This window comes from Schistocerca piceifrons, chromosome 1 (assembly GCF_021461385.2).
Source record: "Schistocerca piceifrons isolate TAMUIC-IGC-003096 chromosome 1, iqSchPice1.1, whole genome shotgun sequence".
In the NCBI taxonomy this organism is placed as follows: Eukaryota; Metazoa; Arthropoda; class Insecta; order Orthoptera; family Acrididae; genus Schistocerca; species Schistocerca piceifrons.
Window position 1 is genome coordinate 933854229 of NC_060138.1, and position 22414 is coordinate 933876642.

The window sequence follows — 22414 nt, forward strand, 5'->3', positions numbered from 1 at the left end:
TTTAGTTGGACCACTTTTTTCGCTTTGTGTTAGATGCCGTTGTAATAGTCACAAACATATGACACAGTTTTAGGCGAACAGGTATGTTTTTTAAATTTAAATACAGAACGTAGGTAAGTTGTACATTTTATTTCGGTTGTTCCAGTGTGATACATGTACCTCTGTGAACTTATCATTTCAGATAACGCATGCTGTTACAGCGTGATTACCTGTAAATACTACACTAATGCAATAAATGCTCAAAATGATGTACGTCAACCTCAATGCATTTGGCAATAAGTGTAACGAAATTCCTCTCAACAGCGAGTAGTTCGCCTTCCTTAATGTTTGCACATGCACTGGCAATTCGCTGACGCATGTTGTCAGGCGTTGTCGGTGGATCATGATTGGAAATATCGTTCAAATTTCCCCACAGAAACAAATACGGGGACGTCATATCAGGTGAACGTGCGGGTCATGGTATGGTGCTTCGACGACCAGTCCAGCTGTCATGAAATATGCTATTCAATACCGCTTCAACCGCATGCGAGCTATGTGCCAAACATTGATTATCCATCATGTTGGAAGTACATCGCCACTCTGTCATGTAGTGAAACATCTTGCAGTATCATCGGTAGAACATTACGTAGGAGATCAGCATACATTGCACCATTTAGATTGCCATCGATAAAATGAGGGCCAATTATCATTCTTCCCATAATGCCGCACAATTCACTAACCCGCCAAGGTCGCTGATGTTCCAGTTGTCGCAGCCATCGTGGATTTTCCGTTGCCGAATAGTGCATATTATTCCGGTTTACGTTATCGCTGTCGGTGAATGACGCTTCGTCGCTTATAACGCGTGCAAAAAATCTGTCATCGTCCCATAATTCCTCTTGTGCTCAGTGGCAGAACTGTACATGACGTTCAAAGTCGTCTCCAAGCAATTCCTGGTGCCTAGAAATATGGTACGGGTGCAATCGATGTTGATGTAGCATTCTCATGTTTTTGAGGTTCCCGATCTCGCGCAATTTGTCTGCTAGTGATGTGCGGATTAGGCGCGACAGCAGATAAAACACCTACATGGGCATCATAATTTGTTGCAGGTCGTGGTTGACTTTTCACATGTGGCGGAACACTTCCTGTTTCCTTAAATAACGTAACCATCCGGCGAACGTTCCGGACACTTGGATGATGTCGTTCAGAATACCGAGCAGCATATATAGCACACTCCCGTAGGGCATTTTTTTCCCAATAACCATACGTCAACACGATATGGACTATTTCCGCAATTGGTAAACGGTCCAATTTAACACGGATAATGTATCACGAAACAAATACCGTCCGCACTGGCGGAATATTACGTGATACCACGTATTTATACGTTTGTGACTATTACCCAAGAAGGGTTGCTGCCTTTCAGTGCATGTCCCATGCCACACGCTTTTGTGGTAAGTGTTTTTCGTTAATGATATTTTTGTTTCTCGAGCTATAGCTTGATGCGTGCATATTTCATTTCGAATGTAATGTAACAGAAGGAATGACAGACCCTAGATCTGCAGCAACCGTCAATCGCGACATAACCGAAATTCACACCTTTCTTAAACTTGTGTCCTTAATTACAAGTTAAAATATGCTCTATCTCACATAAATCCAAATAAAACTCCATCTCCCATGAAGTATAAAAATAAATTCATAGAACCGCACATCCCATATTATTTTCATCTCACCTAGACTTCTCGTATCCTGCTGAAAATATTCCAGCTACCTTTGGGTCACGTACATCTCTTATATTCCTTACATATCCTTTTCCCAGAAAGCTCTGCATCATAAAAACTTTATCAAAGAGAAAAGAACGAGAAAATTAAAAATAAAACAGTGACGCCTGCTTTCCTTGGCGGTATAAATATAAATCCATTAGAATGTTACATACCACGATAATTCTTACGATGTGTTTTGTTAGCATCTCAGCCTTTCGACATATGAACATTGTACTTTGGTGATACTTCTACTTAGGAAAAGATTCAACGCAAAAGCGTTGTATTAAATCCTAGAGAAATGTGCAATAGAATTCGGATTTCTGAAACTGGCGTCCCTTGCCAACAGTTCTATCCATTATTCTCTACAACTGGTAGTTTAACAACAAAATTGGTGTTATTATATCATCACGTCATTTTGTACTCGTGTTATTGATCAGTACTTCGGCGGGTGTTAGAAACTTACTTCAGAATGGTAGACGAAACTCAGTGGAGATAGCAACAGTAGCTGAAACATTGACAAATATTACAAGACGCTGTCAAACACCAAGTTCGGTTTTACAGAAATGTCTTTGAAACGCAAGCACACAGACCTGTAAGAAGAACTTCGTTGAGAATGAATCTCACTTTATGCTTCGATTAGTCGTGGTGATGCCGAGCATACAAACTTTTCATAATTTCTCTTATAATACGGCAGTTCCTGCGTATCACAGTAAGAAATATTGCGTTTCAGAGGATGACTGCACGAAAACTACAGTACATACAGAAAATTTACGCGTATCAGTGGACAGAGCATTTCTCCAAGTTTTTAACGCACATTGGGGGTGCTCAACAAGGTCATTGTTTGTGATGCGGCAAACGTCAATATGTGCACGCAATTCACTGAAGCCGCAGTTGCTACTACCGCTGCTGCTCTCTGGGAAGACGCTATGAAAGATTCCCGCTTTGGAAATCTCGGCACTCGTTGTCTGGCTGCGGGCCGAGAATGATTTGATACAGCAGTACGGAGCGGACGATTTCTCTACATGTTCTGACACGTCTTCCCCGTAGTGGTCGTTCTATCAGCAACACCTCATCCGTGGCGCGTATCATCAATAAAGACTCAGAGAAATGCTCTGTCCACTGTGTGTCTTGTAATTTGGTTGCAGGTGCCTTCTGAAACATAGGAGATGCTTATCAATAACCCTGTAAATCTTTTCATTGATTACTAGAAAGCTTGTGATTGAAATAAACTTTGTCACACAGGCTAAGTATCTGGTGGGATACTCTTGATTGGGATTACAGAGCCTTATATGCTTCCTAAGTTGTAGAAATTCAAAAGTTGTAAGTCCTCCTCGGATCAGTCAGAAGTTCTACACATATCTCTTGGAATCAAAGAAGGCACTACGGGGGTCGATTGCAAGTCCGTAAATTACCTAGAGTGAAAGCTGAAGGTCTGTGACAGATAAGTGGCCTATCAAATGTCGCTCAGATACGTTTGAAGGAAGAAATGTCAGGCACCTTCGGGCTACAAGTAGCCGTCTACTGCCCTGCTGACGTGAAACATTGGAAGTGCCCATATGGCTGGCATAACCTCGGACTAAAACATATCTGTCGTTGCAGCTGCTGTTCTCATTAACCTCAATACAAAGAAGTGAGGTGGCATATGGCAGCCAACAAGAGTGTAATAGCGCCTAAACAATCATGCTTTTATTTGTTTTGCTGCTAAACCTCAAGGATGAGATCCTGGCAGCCATTTGCAAACATACAGTTATCACTGTAGGCCAGATTCAAGCAGTCTTTCAGAGATAGTGTCATCGTGCCAATTCCCGTCTGGGACATTACTGGTCTTAGCCTTCAGTTCTGTCGGTAGCAGAAAATAGCGAACTGTCTTCGTTGACAGATTTGTACATTTGTAGCATCGAACCAACAGTACAAACAAGTACTGGGACAAGAGCAGCTCCAACCCAGGTTGCATTGTTGCCAAATATATTCAAGACGGCGGATCCAAGATGTTGGTGAGAGATGTGGCAACATCGCAATGCCGTCATGGAGGGATATTCAAAAATTGGAGGGAAGGTAGGTCAATTGAGCTACCTCCACTAGCCTAACACCCTCCCCACCCGTCAACTTCCCCCTCCCCTCTCCCTCAAAATGGCGGGAAGTTTAAATTTTGGCAGAAAAAAGGTCAATTGGGCTTTCTAAACTAACCTGAGAAAATGTCAGAAAAAATTGTCACTTGGGCTACCTGCACTCATCTCATTCATTTGACCACCACCTCTTCCTTGGAATTAGCAAGAAAGTGACTCAACCTGGGTCCAGTAGCTGGATAGGATGGACATAAGTCTTTAATTTGCAGGCAGTCTTTATTTAAATAACCTGAGGCAGTAGCTCCATCGATACTCTCACAATGAGGTTCGAAGTCCAACTGACCTAGTACTCAGTACTGCCACCAGAGAGTGCTGTCGTCCCATGGCGGTCAATGTCGAGCTTCTTGAGAGAGGAAGGAGTGTACTTTATTTATTTTGGAACAATTTATTTAGGGACGGATTTCACATAGTTTATTTATTACACAAACAAAACACTCGCCCTAGCGTGCTTGGAGTCACAATAAACAGCCTAGAGACCAGCAAACTAATCGTAAATTATCGAAATGATGCAGTACATTGATGGTACATTGATGTACAAACAAGCAGTCAACTCGAAAATTACCGAAATAATGAATTGCAGACCCAACAGACGTGCAAACTACACGTAAATCACCGAAAAAATGCATGTAAAACGCTCTGCAGACATGCTCACTAATTATAAACTGTCGAAATAATGTTGTTGTTGTTATGGTCTTCAGTTCAGAGACTGGTTTGATGCAGCTCTCCATGCTACTCTATCCTGTGCAAGCTTCTTCATCTCCCAGTACTTACTGCAACCTACATCCTTCTGAATTTGTTTATTGTATTCATCTCTTGGTCTCCAACTACGATTTTTACCCTCGACGCTGCGCTCCAATGCTAAATTGGTGATTCCTTGATGCCTCACAACATGTCCTACCAACCGATCCCTACTTCCAGTCAGGTTGTGCCACAAATTTCTCTTCTCTCCAATTCTATTCAATACCTCCTCATTAGTTATGTGATCTACCCATGTAACCTTCAGCATGCCTCTGTAGCACCACCTTTCGAAAGCTTCTATTCTCTTCTTGTCTGAAGTATTTATCGTTCACATTTCACTTTTATAGAAGGTTACATTGCATACAAATACCTTCAGAAACGACTTCCTAACTCTTAAATCTATACTCGATGTTAACAAACTTCTCTTCTTCAGAAACACTTTCCTTGCCATTGCCAGTCTACATTTTATATCATATCTACTTTGACCATCATGAGTTACTTTGCTCCCTAAATAGCAAAACTAATTTCCTACTTTAAGCATCGCATTTCCTGACCTAATTCCCGCAGCATCACGCGACCTAATTCGACTCCATTCCATTAGCCTGATTTTGCTTTTGTTGATGTTCATCTTATATCCTCCATTCAAGACACTGTCCATTCCGTTCAGCTGCTCTTCCAGGTCCATTGCTGTCTCTGACAAAAGTACAATGTCATCAGCGAACATGAAAGTTTTTATTTGTTCTCCATGGATTTTAATTCCTCATCTAATTTTTCTTTTGTTTCCTTTACTGCTTGCTGAATATGCAGCTTGTCTACTGCTGGGGTCTTGATATGGTACTGTGTGAAGAGTTTGACAGAGCATGCAAAGACCTAAGCCTTTCCATGGTCTGTCAAGCTCTTCACACAGTACCATATCTCTCATTTCATCTTCATCTATGTACTCTTCCATTTCTATAATATTGTCCTCAAGAACATCGCCCATGTATAGAACCTCTACATACTCCTTCCACCTTTCTTCTTTCCCTTCTTTGCTTAGAACTGGGTTTCCATCTGAGCTCTTGATATTCATGTACGTGGTTCTCTTTTCTCCAAAGGTCTCTTTAATTTTCCTGTAGGCAGTATATACCTTACCCCTAGTGATATGCGCCTCAACATCCTTACATTTGTCCTCTAGCCATATCTGCTTAGCAATTTTGAACTTCCTGTCGATCTCATTTTTTGAGAGGTTTGTATTCCTTTTTTCCTGCTTTATTTACTGCATTTTTGTATTTTCTCCTTTCATCAATTAAATCCAATATCTCTTTTGTTACCCATGGAATTCTACTAGCCCTCGTCTTTTTACCTACTTGATCCACTGCTACCTTCACTATTTCATCTCTCAAAGCTACCCATTCGTCTTCTACTGTATTTCTTTCTCCTACTCTTGTCAATCCTTCCATAATTACCTCTCTGAAGCTCTCTACAACCTCTTGTTCTTTCAGTTTATCCAGGTCCTATCTCCTCAAATTCTCACTTTTTTGCAGTTTCTTCACTTTTAATCTACAGTTCATAACCAATAGATTGTGGTCAGAGTCCACATATGCCCCTGTAAATGTCTTACAATTTAAAACCTGGTTCCTGAATCTCTATCTTACCATTATATATCTATCTGAGCCCTTCCAGTTTCTCCAGGCTTCTTCCATGTATACAACCTTCTTTCATGATTCTTGAACGAAGTGTTAGCTATGATTAAGTTATGCTCTGTACAAAGTTCTACCAGGTGGCTTCCTCTTTCATTCCTTATTCCCATTCTACATTAACCTACTACGTTTCCTTCTCTTCCTTTTCCTACTATCGAGTTCCAGTCACCCAACACTATTAAATTTTCGTCTGGCTTCACTACCTGAACAATTTCTTTTATCTCGTCATACATTTCGTCAATCTCTTCGTCATCTGCGAAGCTAGTTGGCATATAAACTTGTACTACTGTAGTAGACGTGGGCTTCGTATCTATCATGGCCACAATAATGCGTTCACTATGCTGTTTGTAGTAGCTTACCCGCATTCCTATTTTCCTATTCATTATTAAAGTTACTCCTGAATTACCCCTATTTTATTTTGTATTCATAAGCCTGTATTCACCTGACCAGAAGTCTTGTTCCTCCTGAAACCGAACTTCACTAATTCCCACTATATCTAATTTTAACCTATCCATTTCCCTTTTTCAATTTTCTACCCTACCTGCCCGATTAAGGCATCTGACATTCCACGCTCCAACCCGTAGAACGCCAATTTTCTTTCTCCTGATAATAACGTCCTGCTGAGTAGACCCCACCCGGAGACCCAAATGGGGGACTATTTTACCTCCTGAATATTTTACCGAAGAGGATACCATCATCATTTAACCATACAGTAAAGATGCATGCACTTGGGAAATATTATGGCTGTAGTTTTCCCTTGCTTTTAGCCGTTTGCAGTACCAGCACAGCAAGGCCGTTTTGGTTAGTGTTACAAGGCCAGATCAATCAATCATCCAGACTGTGGCCCCTGCAACTATTGAAAAGGCAGCTGCCCCTCTTCAGGAACCACGCATTTGTCTGACCTCTCAACAGATACCCCTCCATTGTGGTTGCACCTACAGTATAGCTATCTGTATCGCTGAGGCATGCAAGCCTTCCCACCAACAGCAAGGTCCATTGTTTATTGGGGGGGGGGGATATGTATACAATTAATTTGGGGAGGGATTTCAATAGTTTATTTATTACAGTGATACAAAACATTAACCCTGGAGTGCTCGAGTCACAGTAAATAGCCTACAGACCAGCAAATTACTTGTAAATCACCAAAATAATACAGTACACTGATGTACAGAGACGCAAATAACTCGTAAATTGTTAAAATAATCCATGTAAAGGGATATGAAAAATTGTTTGTTAATCGGTGACAGTAGAAATAATGCACTGCACATTCTGCACTCCTGTTCACAAAATAATGCAACAGACACATAAACAGCTCGTAAATTGTCAAAAGATGGTGCATGCGTAATGCTGTGCAAACACGCTACAATGATTAAACAGCCGAAAATAATGCAGTGCATAAACAATCATTGCACATAAAAAATGTTATCGAACTATCATCAACTGTAACGTATCAGCGATTTGCCCCCCTACAAAACTCCAAGGTGGCATGCTGGATGATGCACTCATGCTCAACCCATACACGAGATGCCTCTGGGCTGCATGCTCATGTTACTGTTGCTGGCATGATGCCTCTCTGTCTGAAGTCCAGCAGAGACCTAATTGCCGAGCGACTCCCCATTGCAGGCGCAGATGAAAGGTTGTTCTAGTGATGTCTCATGGCTACGTAAATATGAGCCAAGTCTACCTCTCGGAAATTGTAAAGTGCCACAGAAATAGTGACGGTCTGGTTTGTAGGAGCTTTCGTGATGTCTCAGCTTGTCTGCATGGAAGTTCTTGTCCTAACTGACTCTGCTTTCCGAAAATAGCCTAGAATAACGCCGAATGCATTCCTCCTGATGGTCCTAACGTGGCTCCCCGACCATCACATGTTACCGTTCCTGGAAATCGTTAAGACCTGCTTTCACATAAAATTTTCTGAAATGTGAACGTTCTCACTGCTATGAGGAGGCTCCTATGTCCCAACACAAATGATGCCTTGCGAATGAATGGGGCATTCTGATCAGCTCGTTGAGACCAGTAGGAGGAATGCATTTGGCGGTGTTCCAGGCTATTTTTGTAAACAGGTTCTGTTAGGTAAAGAATTTCCATGCAGAGAAACTGAGATACCACCAAAGCTCCTACAAAACCGACCATTAACTATTTCTGTGGCACGTTATGATTTCCGAAAGGTAGACTTGGCTCTTATGTACATAGTCATTTGACATCAGTAGAACACTGAGAAATTTTAGTTGCGCTAGCGACTATGAATCGTCATACGAACATTTTGCGGCCATGTGTCAACCACGCTGAGCAGGTAAACATGCTCACAGCTAGACGCATCTCGAATGTCCCGTTAGGATCCCTATGAACAATGCACCCTGTGCTATTCTGGGAAGGATTGCAACAGATTTCTGTAGTGCATATAGAGAGAGAGACTTGGCTGTCATTTACATAGACCTGTGACGTCAGTACAACACTGACAACCTGTTATCTGCACCTATGATGGTGAGTCGCTCAGCAATTATGTCTTCGTTGCACTGCAGACAGAGAGGCGTCAGCCGGCCGCGGTGGTCTAGCGGTTCTAGGCGCGCAGTCCGGAACCGCGCGACTGCTACGGTGGCAGGTTCGAATCCTGCCTCGGGCATGGATGTGTGTGATGTCATTAGGTTAGTTAGGTTTAAGTAGTTCTAAGTTCTAGGGGACTGATGATCACAGATGTTAAGTCCCATAGTGCTCAGAGCCATTTGAACCATTTGAACAGAGAGGCGTCGCCCCAGCAACAGTAAACACATGTATGCAGGCCAGAGGCATCTTGCATGTGGGACCGCACCATCCATTGTGCACACCTTAGAGTTCCGCAGGGGAGCAGTTTGCAGTTACATCGCAGATGACGATAGTTCAAAAGCGTTTTTTACGTGTAGTGAGTGTCTATGCTCTGCATTATTTTCGTCTGTTTAAGCGTTGTGAGCGTGTTTCCATAGTGTTACACATGCATTATTTTTTGACAATTTGTGAGTTGTTTTCGTGTCTGTTGCATTATTTTGTGAACAGGTATACAGGCTGTGCATTGTATTATTTCTACAGTCGTCAATTAGCAAACCTGTTTTCAGATCCTTTTACATGGCTTATTTTGACAATTTACGAGTTGTTTGCTCTGAACATTAGTGTACTGCAGGTCTGTAGACTAGTTACTGTGACCCCATGCAAGCCAGGGTGAGTGCTTTGTATCACTGTATTAAATAAATTACGTCAAATCCGTTGCTAAATAAATTGTCCCAAAATAAATAAAGTACACTCCTTCCTCTCTCCATTAGCTGGACACTGACTCAGTCCTTCTTTCGCCATTTTTCTCCCAGACCGCTATGGGACGACGGCGCTCTCAGGTGTCAGTACTGTGTACTAGGTCAGTTGAACTCTGAGCCTCTTAGTGAACACACTGGATGGAGCTACTACTCCAGATTGTTTAAATAAAGACTGGTCATTTATAACGTTAGATAAACGAAGTACTTAGGCGATGGTGACTCTAAAGCTTTCAATAAAATTAATGAGTTAAATGTTTATGGTGATACCTTGGTAACAAAACTGGAGTGTTCTGGACATGTGCAAAAGAGGATGGGTGTTAGATTGTGGAAGCTACGAAGAGTAATATAAGGAAAGGTCCAAGCTGATGAAAAATCTCTGTCTGGCCGAGGCAGATTGACAGAAACGGAAATAGACCTTCTTCAGAGTTATTATGGACTTACCATTCGACGAAAGGCACCTCTGAATGATGTTACACCAATGAGAAAAGCTGATGGGCCTCCTACTTTTATAAGTTGTCCACACATGACAACCCTGTTCACGGACTCCTAAAGGAGCAGATTCTTGGTGTGTTTACCAAAAAGCAAAAGAAAGTGGACAAATATACCATCAGAAGCATTCTCTTTCTGAGCCTCGTATGAATGAAGTAAAACCAATTTTTAGAGACCTGAGTGACCCTGTTTTGCTCAGTAAATATCTTCATGGAGGCACTCAGAATACAAATGAAAGTTTCAACCATTGCATATGGGAAAGATTACCCAAGAATGTTTTTGTAGGACTATATACATTAAACGTTTGTGTAATAGATGCAGCGGTATGTTTCAATGATGGAGTGATAGGAAGGTTGGAAGTCCTGAGAAATTTAGGCATAAAATGTGGCTCTAATATGGAAGATCATTTGCCTGTGTGTGAGAAACAATGGGTGCATGAAGTTGAAAGATTCGCTCTTCAAGTTACCAAAGAAGCAAGAAGTCCTAAAAGGAATGCCAAGAGGAAGCTTCAAGATGAAAAAATGCTGCAGGATGAAGTCTTTGCTCCAGGAATGTTCTGAGGCACAGTTTAAATGGACTCATATCTTCATTCGCAATTTCCTTATATTCTTCAGAATTCAGGTAAAAATATTTCCTATGGTTTATAAAGCATTGCTCAAATTTTTTCCGTGCAATAGTCCATACTTATGCAGTACACCTCAGCGTTATTGCAGAATCAAATAAATATAGAATAAATGACATATTTATTAGGAAACAATTATAAAAATTAAAATGTAAGATGTGATATTGTTTTATCCTTGTGGAATTAAATAGGTCTAGTAGCTCTGTCATCGTGTCACGCACATATGGTAAAAATTTCAAATGAATAACATCGGATTAAATGGTACCTTAATTTGAGGAAGCATTGTGAAAAAAATTGCATCGATTTCTTTGTAATTTTTTTTATAACCCTATGGAGGTTCAAAAATATTCAAACTACTTCTAATTTGTTTAGAAAGTGTGCTCCATTAGTTGATATCAACAAAAGATCTGTAAAACGTACACATTATAAACTGTGCTTGAAAGTAGTAGCTGTTGATTTTTACATAATATTGAGCTGGAAAAGTACCATGTATCCTTAATGGAAGACATAGAAGTTATTCACAGGCAGTCAGCGAGATTTGTTATCGGTTGGTTCGGACAACAGGCAGATATTATTGACATGCTTCGGGAGCTCAAATGAGAATCCGTGGAGGAAAGCGGCGTTCTTTTCGAGGAACACTATTGACAAAATTTAGACAACCGGTATTTGACATTTGACAGCAGAACGATTCTACCACAAGCAACGTAAATTTCGCGTATGGATCATGAAGATAAAGTAAACGAAATTGGGGCTCATATGAAGGCATACACACAATCCTTTTTCCCTCGCTCTGTTGGTTACGTTTGGAACTGGAAACGAAATGACTTTTAGTGAGACATGGTATCCTCCGCCACACACCGTACGGTGGCTTGCGGACTATATATTCAGGTCTAGCTCTAGATATGTTCCTTTACTGACAAATTCTGTTAAAAACTTCCGTATTTTTATCAGTCCATCTAATTATTACCATTCTTGTGTAGCTCAATATCTCCTCTTTTCTGGTTTTCTCATAGTCCACTTGTCCGACAATTAACTTCCATAAATTGCTGTGCTCATTCAGAAATTTCTTTCCCGGATTTAGGCCGAAGTTTGGCAGTAGTACCGTTATTTCAGCCAGAAATGCTCTCTTTAATACTTGAACGTGAACAATCACAACTGCAAGAAACCTTTTTTTAACAAGGTTACCAATTTCGGTTTGATTTAGATCATCTTCCGGCCTACCACCACGATGTAGACGGTGGTGGTGAACGCAGCAGGTGCTACGACTTCACAAACACTAACTTCTCAAGTTCAAGCAATTAGCGTTTGTAGAGTCGTAGCGCCTGCTCCGTTCACCACCACCACCGTCTACCATCATAGTGGTAGGTCAGAAGATGGTCTAAAAGATACCGAAATAGATAACCTCATAAAAAGAAGGCTCTTGCCGTTGTTACTGTCCTTTACTAGTGAATCTGCGTCAAAAATTCAATTCTTTTTCCGTCTTAAACCAATATTTAGAGTTTTGTGAACCAAATTGTAGTTGAAGGAATCGATTCGGACATCGGGAACATCTTTAAAAAGAATTAAATATATGTTGGTATGGAAGTTCAAACAAAGCGTCAAGCGACGATGCACAGAAAACTGCGGATTCGGCATGAAAGTTTGTGGATGAGATAAATAAACTTGTCCCGTCGTTCATCAAGGAATTTGCTTCCAGCTGCTGTCAGTGTTGTTTGGGAGAACAAATGCATAAGAAAGGAACCTTGGAAATAAGAGGTACCTAGATCAACTGCCATCAGTGCCTTAACGCATTCGTATAAAACTACGCCAACTGATAATCTGGATATTAAATTTGCTGGAAAGTTATTTATTGTGCTGCGAGAAATTGGAGGTGCTCTGCGCCCCCTACGATTTTTTCTCATGTCATTGATCTTGCAAAGGCAGCAGAATATTTACGTTACAGCAAGCAAGAGAGGGAAAGTGGGCGTAAGAGAACTACAACTATGGTGTGAGCACTGCTTTTACCCAATACATGGTCAAGTTAACTTGCTTTTGTTTGATTCCTGGTCTGCGTATAAAAATCATTCACTTTTAGAGCAAACTATCCCTCCTGAAAAGTATGCGACATTGAAATTCACAACACCTTGAAACACTAGAAAGATTCAGCCTTTGAATGTTTGTTTTTCCCGTGCGTATAAAAACATTACCGCACTAGCTTCAGCTACGCCTTAAAGAATAGCCAGTTTCAGGAAAAGCCCCACGACACAGTACTTCTCATTTGGGTGCTTGCTGTCACATTTCGTGCGACGTGTTCTCAGAAATTATTAATGATTTCTTTTGAAAGTTTCATGAATGTCAACGATGCCAATTTTATGAAGTATAGTAAATACAAAGTGCTACAGGTGCATCCCAGCTTGATCTCTGTACCTCCAGGACGCTCATTTACTGTCGCCCTCTTGATGCACATGGTGTGTCATTAGCAACTAATATTTTTTATCTCATAAATTTAACACATCACAGTCAAATTAGACTCACCAAGGACTGGACTTTCGACGTCGCACTCAAGAGGTTCCTTGTGACAGCTTTGAACATAATGACGTAGTTTACATTGTCGAACGCTTTTCCTATGTCACCAAATGCTGTGACTGGATGTCTGATTACACTAGACGGAGCGCTGCTGTCTTCATCTCGACTCCAACACTACATGGCAACAGCACTATGATCAGCACTCGTTTCGACATACAAACAACGTTTCAAAGGACGACAGTTAATGGCGATTTTCTGGTCCTAGACGTGCAGCAGGATGCTGAATCTTCGTACTCGCTCTCTCTCTCTCTCTCTCTCTCTCTCTCTCTCTCTCTCTCTCTCACCCTCTCTCTCCCCCTCCCTCTCTCTCTCTGTGCAATACTGATCACGCTTTATTGGATAACAGTTCTAGATGTCCACTGCATCCAAGTTTGGATTCGAACGTTGCACACACACACACACACACACACACACACACACACACACACACACACACACACACACAGAGAGAGAGAGAGAGAGAGAGAGAGAGAGAGAGAGAGAGAAAGAGAGAGAGAGGCACGCAAGGAAAGATCAAATTTTGCGCTATTTGATATAACAGGTGAACATCAACAGGAAGTGGAGTCATAGCAATAACGTTAACATAGTGTTTTGTAAGGTAAAAATTTATCGTTTGTGAGTCAAGTTGCACAAAATATATATGGTGTTTCCGTGAGCATATCAACAACAGATGTTAATTCAGGTGAGAGAGTTAGTTTCGAAATTAAATATAACCGGAAAATATTTCCGCACAACAAAACTGTGTTTAGTCATACAGTTAACTTGCCGACCAAACGAGCAGTAACATTCTATAATTTGTAGGTGAAAAGCTATCAATATCCAATAACATATAGAGGATTCTACATAACCCAATTATGTAGAAAAATTAAGGTAACACAGCAACAGACAAAAACTGCTTTTATCGTAATTTCGTTTGAATAACTGTTACTTGCAAATTATTTGCATCTCACAAAACTAAATAAAGAATACCCCACTGCTTACGGTGTAAAGGTGCTCAGCGATATTTGGGTTTATGTAAGAAATCGTTTTCTACGTAAGAGGCGGACAAAATTTCCAGTATAAGCTTTTAAATGTGAGACGTCCACAACTGTTTTGCAACATTTTCATGGTAAATAAATCCGCCACTGCTGAAAAATATTTTATTACTCGAAGTCTTGCACGACAGAAGTCGCTATACGCTATGACGATTTCTGGATCTCAGACCAATCATCAGATGTATCTGAAATCTAGCAGTAATAGGACGTCATGTCTATCTCGTAACAGCTAACGGGCTTACATCTACCGTAGATGGACCAACAATGTGAGAGGTTCTCCGAGATCTAGCAGTAGTAGGACAACTAATACGAAAACGTCTACCGTAGGTGTACGACGAATTTGCGATGTTATTTGAGATCCACCTACAGTAGACATTTGCCTGTCAGTTGTTGAGGTACGGATACGACGTTCTACTACTGCTCAATTTTAGATACATCTGAGGATGCGGCTAAGACTCCTAAACTGTGGTAGTGTATAGCGACTTTTGTCATACAAGTCTTCTATCAATAAAGTAATTTATAGATGTGGAGCATGGAGCATTTGTTTACCCTGAACACGACATCCAGTAATAGTGATCGAACAAGGCCACTGCCAGAGCTGCAAAAGGAAATGATAAAGAAATACACTACTGGCCATTAAAATTGCTACACCAAGAAGGAAAGCATATGATAAACGGGTATTCATTGGACAAATATATTATACTAGAACTGACATGTGATTACATTTGCACGCAATTTGGGTGCATAGATCCTGAGAAATCAGTACCCAGAACAACCATCTCTGGCCGTAACAACGGCCTTGATATGCCTGGGCATTGAGTCAAGCAGAGCATGGATGGCGTGTACAGGTACAGCTGCCCATGCAGCTTCAACACGATACCACAGTTCATCAAGAGTAGTGACTGGCGTATTCTGACGAGCAAGTTGCGCGGCCACCATTGATTAGACGTTTTCAATTGGTGAGAGATCTGGAGAATGTGCTGGCGAGGGCAGCAGTCGAACATTTTCTGTATCCAGAAAGGCCCGTACAGGATCTGCAACACGCAGTCCTGCATTTTCCTGCTGAAATGTAGGGTTTCGCAGGGGTCGAAAGTAGGGTAGAGCCACGGGTCGTAACACATCTGTAATGCAACGTCCACTGTTCAAAGTGCCGTCAATGCGAACAAGAGGTGACCGAGACGTGTAAACAATGGCACCCCATACCATCACGCCGGGTGATACGCCAGTATGGCGATGACGAATACACACTTGCAATGTGCGTTCACCGCGATGTCACCAAACAGGGATGCGACCATCATGATGCTGTAAACAGAACCTGGGCTCATCCTAAAAAATGACGTTCTGCCGTTCGTGCACCCTGGTTCGTCGTGGAGTACACCATCGCAGGCGCTCCTGTCTGTGATGCAGCGTCAAGGGTAACCACAACCATGGTCTCCGAGCTGATAGTCCATGCTGCTGCAAACGTCGTCGAACTATTCGTGGAGAAGGGTGTTGTCTTGCGCACATCTCCATCTCTTGATTCAGAGATCGAGACGTGGGTGCACGATCCGTTACAGCCATGCGGATAAGATGCCTGTCATCTCGACTGCTAGTGATACGAGGCCGTTGGGATCCAGCACGGCGTTCCGTATTACCTTCCTGAACGCACCGATTCCATATTCTGCTAAAAGTCTCTGGGTCTCGACCAACGCGAGCAGCAATGTCCGCGATACGATAAACGGCAATCGGGATAGGCTACAGTCCGACCTTTATCAAAGTCGGAAACGTGATGGAATGTATTTATCCTCCCTACACGAGGCATCACAACAACGTTTCACCAGGCAACGCCGGTCAACTGCTGTTTGTGTATGAGAAATCGGTTGGAAACTTTCCTCATGTCAGCACGTTGTAGATGTCACCACCGGCGCCAACCTTGTGTGAATGATCTGAAAAGCTTATCACTTGCGTATCACAGCATCTTCTTCCTGTCGGTTAAATTTCGCGTCTGTAGCACGTCATCTTCGCGGTGTAGGAATTTTAATGACCAGTAGTGTAATTGTGTACAGCAATTTTTATATGCAACAGTTCGCCTAGAGCCTAAAGAGGCGCCCCGCGACATGTGCCGTTGCGCAGGGGCCTGTGGTGCTGGAGGCGGCGTGCTGGCCCGTTCCAGTGCCGGTGGCCGTCCCCCACCCGCAGCCGCTGCTGGAAGCGCGACCTCCGCCCCCGGCGCTGCCGCTGCCGCTGCTCAAGACCTCCGCCGCCGGCTGCAGGAGTCGCCACGACGCGGGCACGCAGACGCCCCACCTGGCGCGCCACAAGGAGAGCGCCGTCTAGCTGAGCGTCCACACCTCTCGCGCACGAGCTCTCTGCAGCCGCGTTTCTGCGGTTTTACGTAAGTTTTACGTGATATTTGTGACTACTGAAGCTTCAGCGTACAGCGACGAGTATCAGCCCCTTTCTACGACAGTGAAAAAAACGATCTAAACCGCGCTTCACTCTGTCTGGTCAGAAGTATCCGAACACCTATCAATAGACTGGGGGTCACCATCCCCTACGTTTGCGATCGTTTGAACTCTGCTGCGATAGCTTCCGATGAGATGTCAGTGGAGGAATGGCTGCCCATTTCTCGTCAAATACGCTAGATGGTGCGGACTCGAGTGAGGCCTAACTCATCCCAAAGGTGTTGCACTGGTGTAAGTTCGTAGGCTTCCACGGCCTGTATCATTTTGGATAAAATACTTTGGATATTATGCCGCATCATTGTAACTACTAAAACAGCTAAATACCCGACGTTTCGGCCAATTTTCTGCTGTCTCTTCAGGGCGGTTCACTGTAAACCGCCCTGAAGAGGACAGCAGCAAGTCGGTCGAAATGTCGGCAATTTAGCTGTTTCAGTAGTTGAAATGACGTGGTACAGTACCCTAAATTGTTTGATCTAAAGTGTTGCATTGGCTTCAGATCGTGACTATGGACAGGACAATCCATTTGACGAATGTTATTGTCTACGAAAAATTGCCTTACAGAGACTGCTTTACGACAGAGTGCACTGTTATACTGATACAAACAGTGACTGTCTCTGAACTGTTCCTCTACTCTACGCATCATAATGCTCAAAATGTGTTCAAATTCTTCCGCATTTAGCTTTTTCTTAAGCACAATAAGGTCACCACATTCTAAACACTAACATGCAATAACATCACCTCCTCTACACTTCACTGTTCACACTACACGTGACGGCAGGTAAGGCTCTGCAGGAATTCGAGAAACACATTCTCTTCCATCTGACTTACTCTAACTGGCATGGGCAACCTTTCATCACCCGCGGGCTTGATTCACATACATACTTAAGCTCAAGGGTCACCTCGTCACCTAACGAGACATCAACGCTCTCGCCCATCAAAGTCAAAACTAGTGTGCGTGACGCTACTATTTATGAGGTAACGCGACAGTATGATGGCACCCTTTTTCCCTACACGTCAGGCCAACAAATTATTCGTCAAACGTGCGTTCATTTTACGAGGGTTGTTCAATAACAAATGCCCCAGATTTTTTTTAAGCTATTAATGCATATAGACAAACGTCCCTGATGCTGCTTCACATTTGATTTTCTTTCTGTGCGCAGTGATGTTTCGAACCGGTCTGGCAGAAGGCAGAGCCGTAGTACAGCGTGAAAACGGCGTCTACATACGAGTCACGCTACAAGCAGCGTGCTGTTATTGAATTCTTGTGTGTAGAAAAAGAAACAGTGGTGAACATCCATAAACGTTTGCGTGCAGTGTATTGCGATGCTGCAGTCGATAGGCGTGCATTTGCGCCACGGGTAAAGAAAGCTACAGCCGGAGGAAATGCAGAAACAGATCTCCATGATCAGCCACGCTCAGGACATCCTGTCACAGCCACTGCTCCAGACATACTGAATCCTGCGGATGCCATTATTCGTGTCGACCGGCACATCACAACTCGTCAATTGGCTCTACAGTTGTCAGCGCGCATTGGAAATGCGTCTGCAATGATCAAAAATCTTGGATATGCAAAGAGGTGCTCACGATGTGTTCCACGAGTGCTCACAGCGGCCCCAAGATACAAAGAAAGGCCATGTCATCTGAGTTGTTGGAGCGTTTTGAGACAGACGGAGAGGCCTTTCTGTCATGCATCGTTACGATCGTTACGGGGGACGAAAGCTGAGTGCACTACTTTGCGCCGGAAACAAAAAGGCAGTCCAAGAAGTGGCATAATCCTCATAAAACACAAAAGAATAAATTCAAGAAACCCTCTCTGCCGGAAAAGTCATGGTGGCAGTCTTCTGGGATTGTGATGACGTCGTTCTCGTGTATGTGATGCCAAGAGGGTCAACCATCAATTCGCAGGTATACGTAAAGACCCTGAATAAATACAAGAACCGCTTCCGATGTGTTCGATCGGACAAGATCGGACAAGAATCTTGCTACAACACGCTAATGCACGACCACACACAAGTTTGTGAACACATCGCCAGACCTGGCATTCTCGGACTTCCATCTCTTTGGGCCGCCTAAAGATTCTCTACGGTGAACACACTTTGAAGATGAAGATGACAAGGGTGGCAGTTTAGCAGTGAAAACATGGCTACGCTTACAGGACAAGAGCGTTTACCAGCAGGGAATACATGCTCTTCCACAAAGCTGGCGTACGGCCATAGAGCGTAATGGAGATTACGTAGTAAAATAGGACATGAAAAAGACATTTCGATGTACATTGTCACCAAATTCTGACTGATAATAATATATGTGTTCTGAGAAAAAAAATTGTGCGTTACTTACTGAACGACCCTCGTGTGTTCATCCCATCTTCAAATATTAACATTTATTTATCCGCCGTGAAGGTTATGTCTTTACTTGCGAAGTTTTACAATAACTCTCTTAAAAACTTCCGTTGCAAACTCCTACAACGCTGTTAGTACACAAAAAAAATGTTCATGAGACATAAATAAATATTAACTTCTGAAGATGGGAAACCAGGCATCTTTAAATGTCATCATCGAAGAGATAGTGCTCATAAAACTAACTAGTTACAGCTAATTAAAAAAATCACCTTTAATTTCAACAGCAGCAGTGTTCAAAAACGTTCACAACGGACAAAAATTATTTAGTAAAGTTAATACCAGAAAGAACAGGGAAACAAAACGCGGCTGCGAGAGACTCAATCCCTGTCGACAAGTAATTAGCAGTAATTCTGCGACTTTTGGCCGCAAGCAAGTCAATCAAGTGTGAAATTTTGTGTGTAAATATCCACAAACATTATTTTGAAAGATTTTTTTAAATATTGGACAAGAAACACTTTTTATGACTGACCGTAAAAGCATCGGTTGATTCTATAACACCAAATAAATCACGTGCTCAGACTGGAAAAGTGATTTAAGTTTTTGTTCGAAACGAGCGACTGCAAAATGGCGTGCACGGTGTAGTAAAAACTTTCACCGGTCTGCAACGTGAGCTGCGAACCCAAGGCGAACCGAGTGTCAGCGGAAGTATTCGAGGAATGCGTCCCGGGCGGAGTACAATGCTAGCGCCATATTTTTTCCCGCAAGAATTTCTTCCGCAGGCGGGATTGAAAGCAGTCACAGCCGGGTCCGGCCCGCGGGCGGCTGACGGCCACCCGTGGTGTGTAAAGCCCTTTGGAGCTCACGAGTGATGTCTTCCGCTGATTTCATGCGTTCTTTGACTACCACTCACCGCAAGGCTCGACCGTCCGTTAGCTGTGATGGCTCCATCGACTTTGCACTTCGCTATCACATTACCAGCAGTCGACATGAAGAGCCTTACAAAGGATGAAATGTCCCCGACTGACTTTTTACTCAGGTGACATCCAATGACAGAAACACGTTCGAAGCCACTGATTTTTCCTTGACATTCGATTCTGCTTCCAACGCCGGTCACTTACGTCTAGTGGTCAGTTCCTCATTACATAGCGGTGTCCAGATACTTTTGATCAGGTAAATGATTCACGTCAAATATAAATAATGCGTTCCGACAGTTGCCAACATTCGTTACAAGCAGTGATCGTTCTATTAGTGACCATGACAATTGTCCTCTTTCTAAAATTCTTTCCTTACCTTCCCTTTCTAACATCACCGGTATCAATATTTATACATCACTAACATCTTCTGAGAATTTTTTGGGAAAAGGCAGCCAGTCTATCTATGTTCACTTTTCAACACAGCTGAAATTTAATTACCTGTATGAACTGAGCTCATCGAAGTCCTCGCTTGCATAAAACGTGAAATAAGGTAGTGTTATGGCCGAAGCAAGAGATTAGTGTTTTATAAAATAAAATGTATTTGGTACGAGCTGTCATTGCATGCTCAATAAGTGCTGTCTCGTCATTATGCGATGTTCTACACATATTGCTGCTTTCCGCATCCACTTACACCTCCTCCTGTCTTCATAGACCTCTCCCTGAAGACCATTCACGGTCTCCGTGTTCCACTGTGATATGTACGTCTATAGTCTCTATGTCCTCTATCACAGTTCAGCGCAAACATAGTGACTCTTCTTGTCACTTCTAAAACTAATCAGTTTACTCTTTCTGTTGGAGTAATGAAGAACTTGATAATCTCTGTAAGCAGGTTTCACGTTTCAAACCAAATACCTTCTTTTATTGTGGGTTGGATACAACTCAGTTCCATTCCGAAGCTGACTGCACCTCCAACCCGACTCAACTCCATGTCCGTTCGGAACTCGGAGACACGGCGACCCGGGCACTCTGGCTCGGACCCAACCACGCAGAGGTAGCTCTTGCGCCCTGGCCACGACATCTCTGCACAAGGAAGGAACCGACCAACGTCCGTTATGATGACCAACTGACGAGGTCCAGAAACGGCCAAAAGACCAAAATACACGTCGCCTGATGAGACGACCAATCGAACGACGAACCAACGGTCGTACCGCTCCATTCTCCTTCCGCTGGACGGTTCATGTGTGTCGCCAGCGGTCGGCGAGCACTGGTTGCCCGCACCTCGCTAGCGCTCCGTCCCCGACTGCACTGCTCCTCTGTCCTCCGACTGACTCTACTGCTAGTCCGTCCGCAACTGAACTTCTGACACACGACAATCCGGAAATACTGTCGGTTGCTCCAGAGATGGTACGACAGTGAGCTTCTCGATAAGCGCTTCTGCTGCCACTCACGGGCAGCTAAAGCAGGAAGTTAGTGACGCCAGTAAATGGAATAAGAAACGAGGCAGCGTTACCGTAGGAGAAGGTGACAAACGAGAAACGGCATAAACACGAGCCGCCCACGGCTCAGCGACTTCCTCTCGTAATGCAATGGGAACAGTCCTGGCCAGGCAAAATTTCGGCTAAGCATTGTCTTTTAGCTTAATATGTGCAACAAAATTGTTAGCTTTGCCTAAACCTTCAGAAAAAAGTTCCAGGAATTCTGTTAGCAAGCTAGCTACAATGTCTTTTACATTGAATGGAGACACTGGCAACACATTGTCCTCAATGTTAAAGCCAAACAAAACAAAAGAATCAAGACCAAATACGTTCTCACATTCGTGTAAAATCACTGTTCACATATCTGAGGGATAGATGGCAGGCAAAGTACATGTCCTGAGAACGTGAATGTCCTGTCCATTACAAGCCGTTAACTGTGGTCTAGTTTAAAACATGCTTGGGGAACCTAACAGCTTATATGTGTGACGATTTAGCAATGTGACACAGGCACCCGTGTCTAACTGAAATTTCACGTTTCCCACAAGTAGGTAAATGAACAAAAAGTTTGTTTGACTGACGTATCACTGTAGAAACTGCACTTGTTTACTGCATTAATGACATGGGCCTTGTGAGTAGAGTTTTGTGAGTGGGCTGAATTCTTATGTTTCTTCCGTTGCAAACTTACAGATTGCACATGTCCTTTCCTTCCACAAGCGTAACACTGAACATGGCGGGAGGGACAGTCTTTGCGTTTGTGCCGTGTATAACAGCGAGGGCAAGACTTAATTTTGTTCGCCTGTGTAGCTGCCTGTTTAGCAAATTGCGTACGTGGCTTGGGGAGGTTGTTTACTCAGTGTCTTTTGCGCACGCCGTCGGTGCGGAATGGATCGATGACAACTAAGGACTCAACACGACAAATAGCTGGCCACTCAAATGTATGAGGCGACAAGGCATCGCAATCATATTGAT

General features: G+C 42.9%; 1 protein-coding gene across 1 annotated transcript in view; it reads left to right on the plus strand.

The window, feature by feature from the left end:
- Positions 1–22414, plus strand: part of LOC124776686 (nephrin-like) — a 174030-nt gene that overhangs the window by 126926 nt on the left and 24690 nt on the right. The window contains exon 9 of the mRNA XM_047251791.1: positions 16386–16647. Coding sequence (XP_047107747.1) covers positions 16386–16589 — 204 coding nt within the window. The 3' untranslated portion in view covers positions 16590–16647. The remainder of the gene's footprint in view (positions 1–16385; positions 16648–22414) is intronic.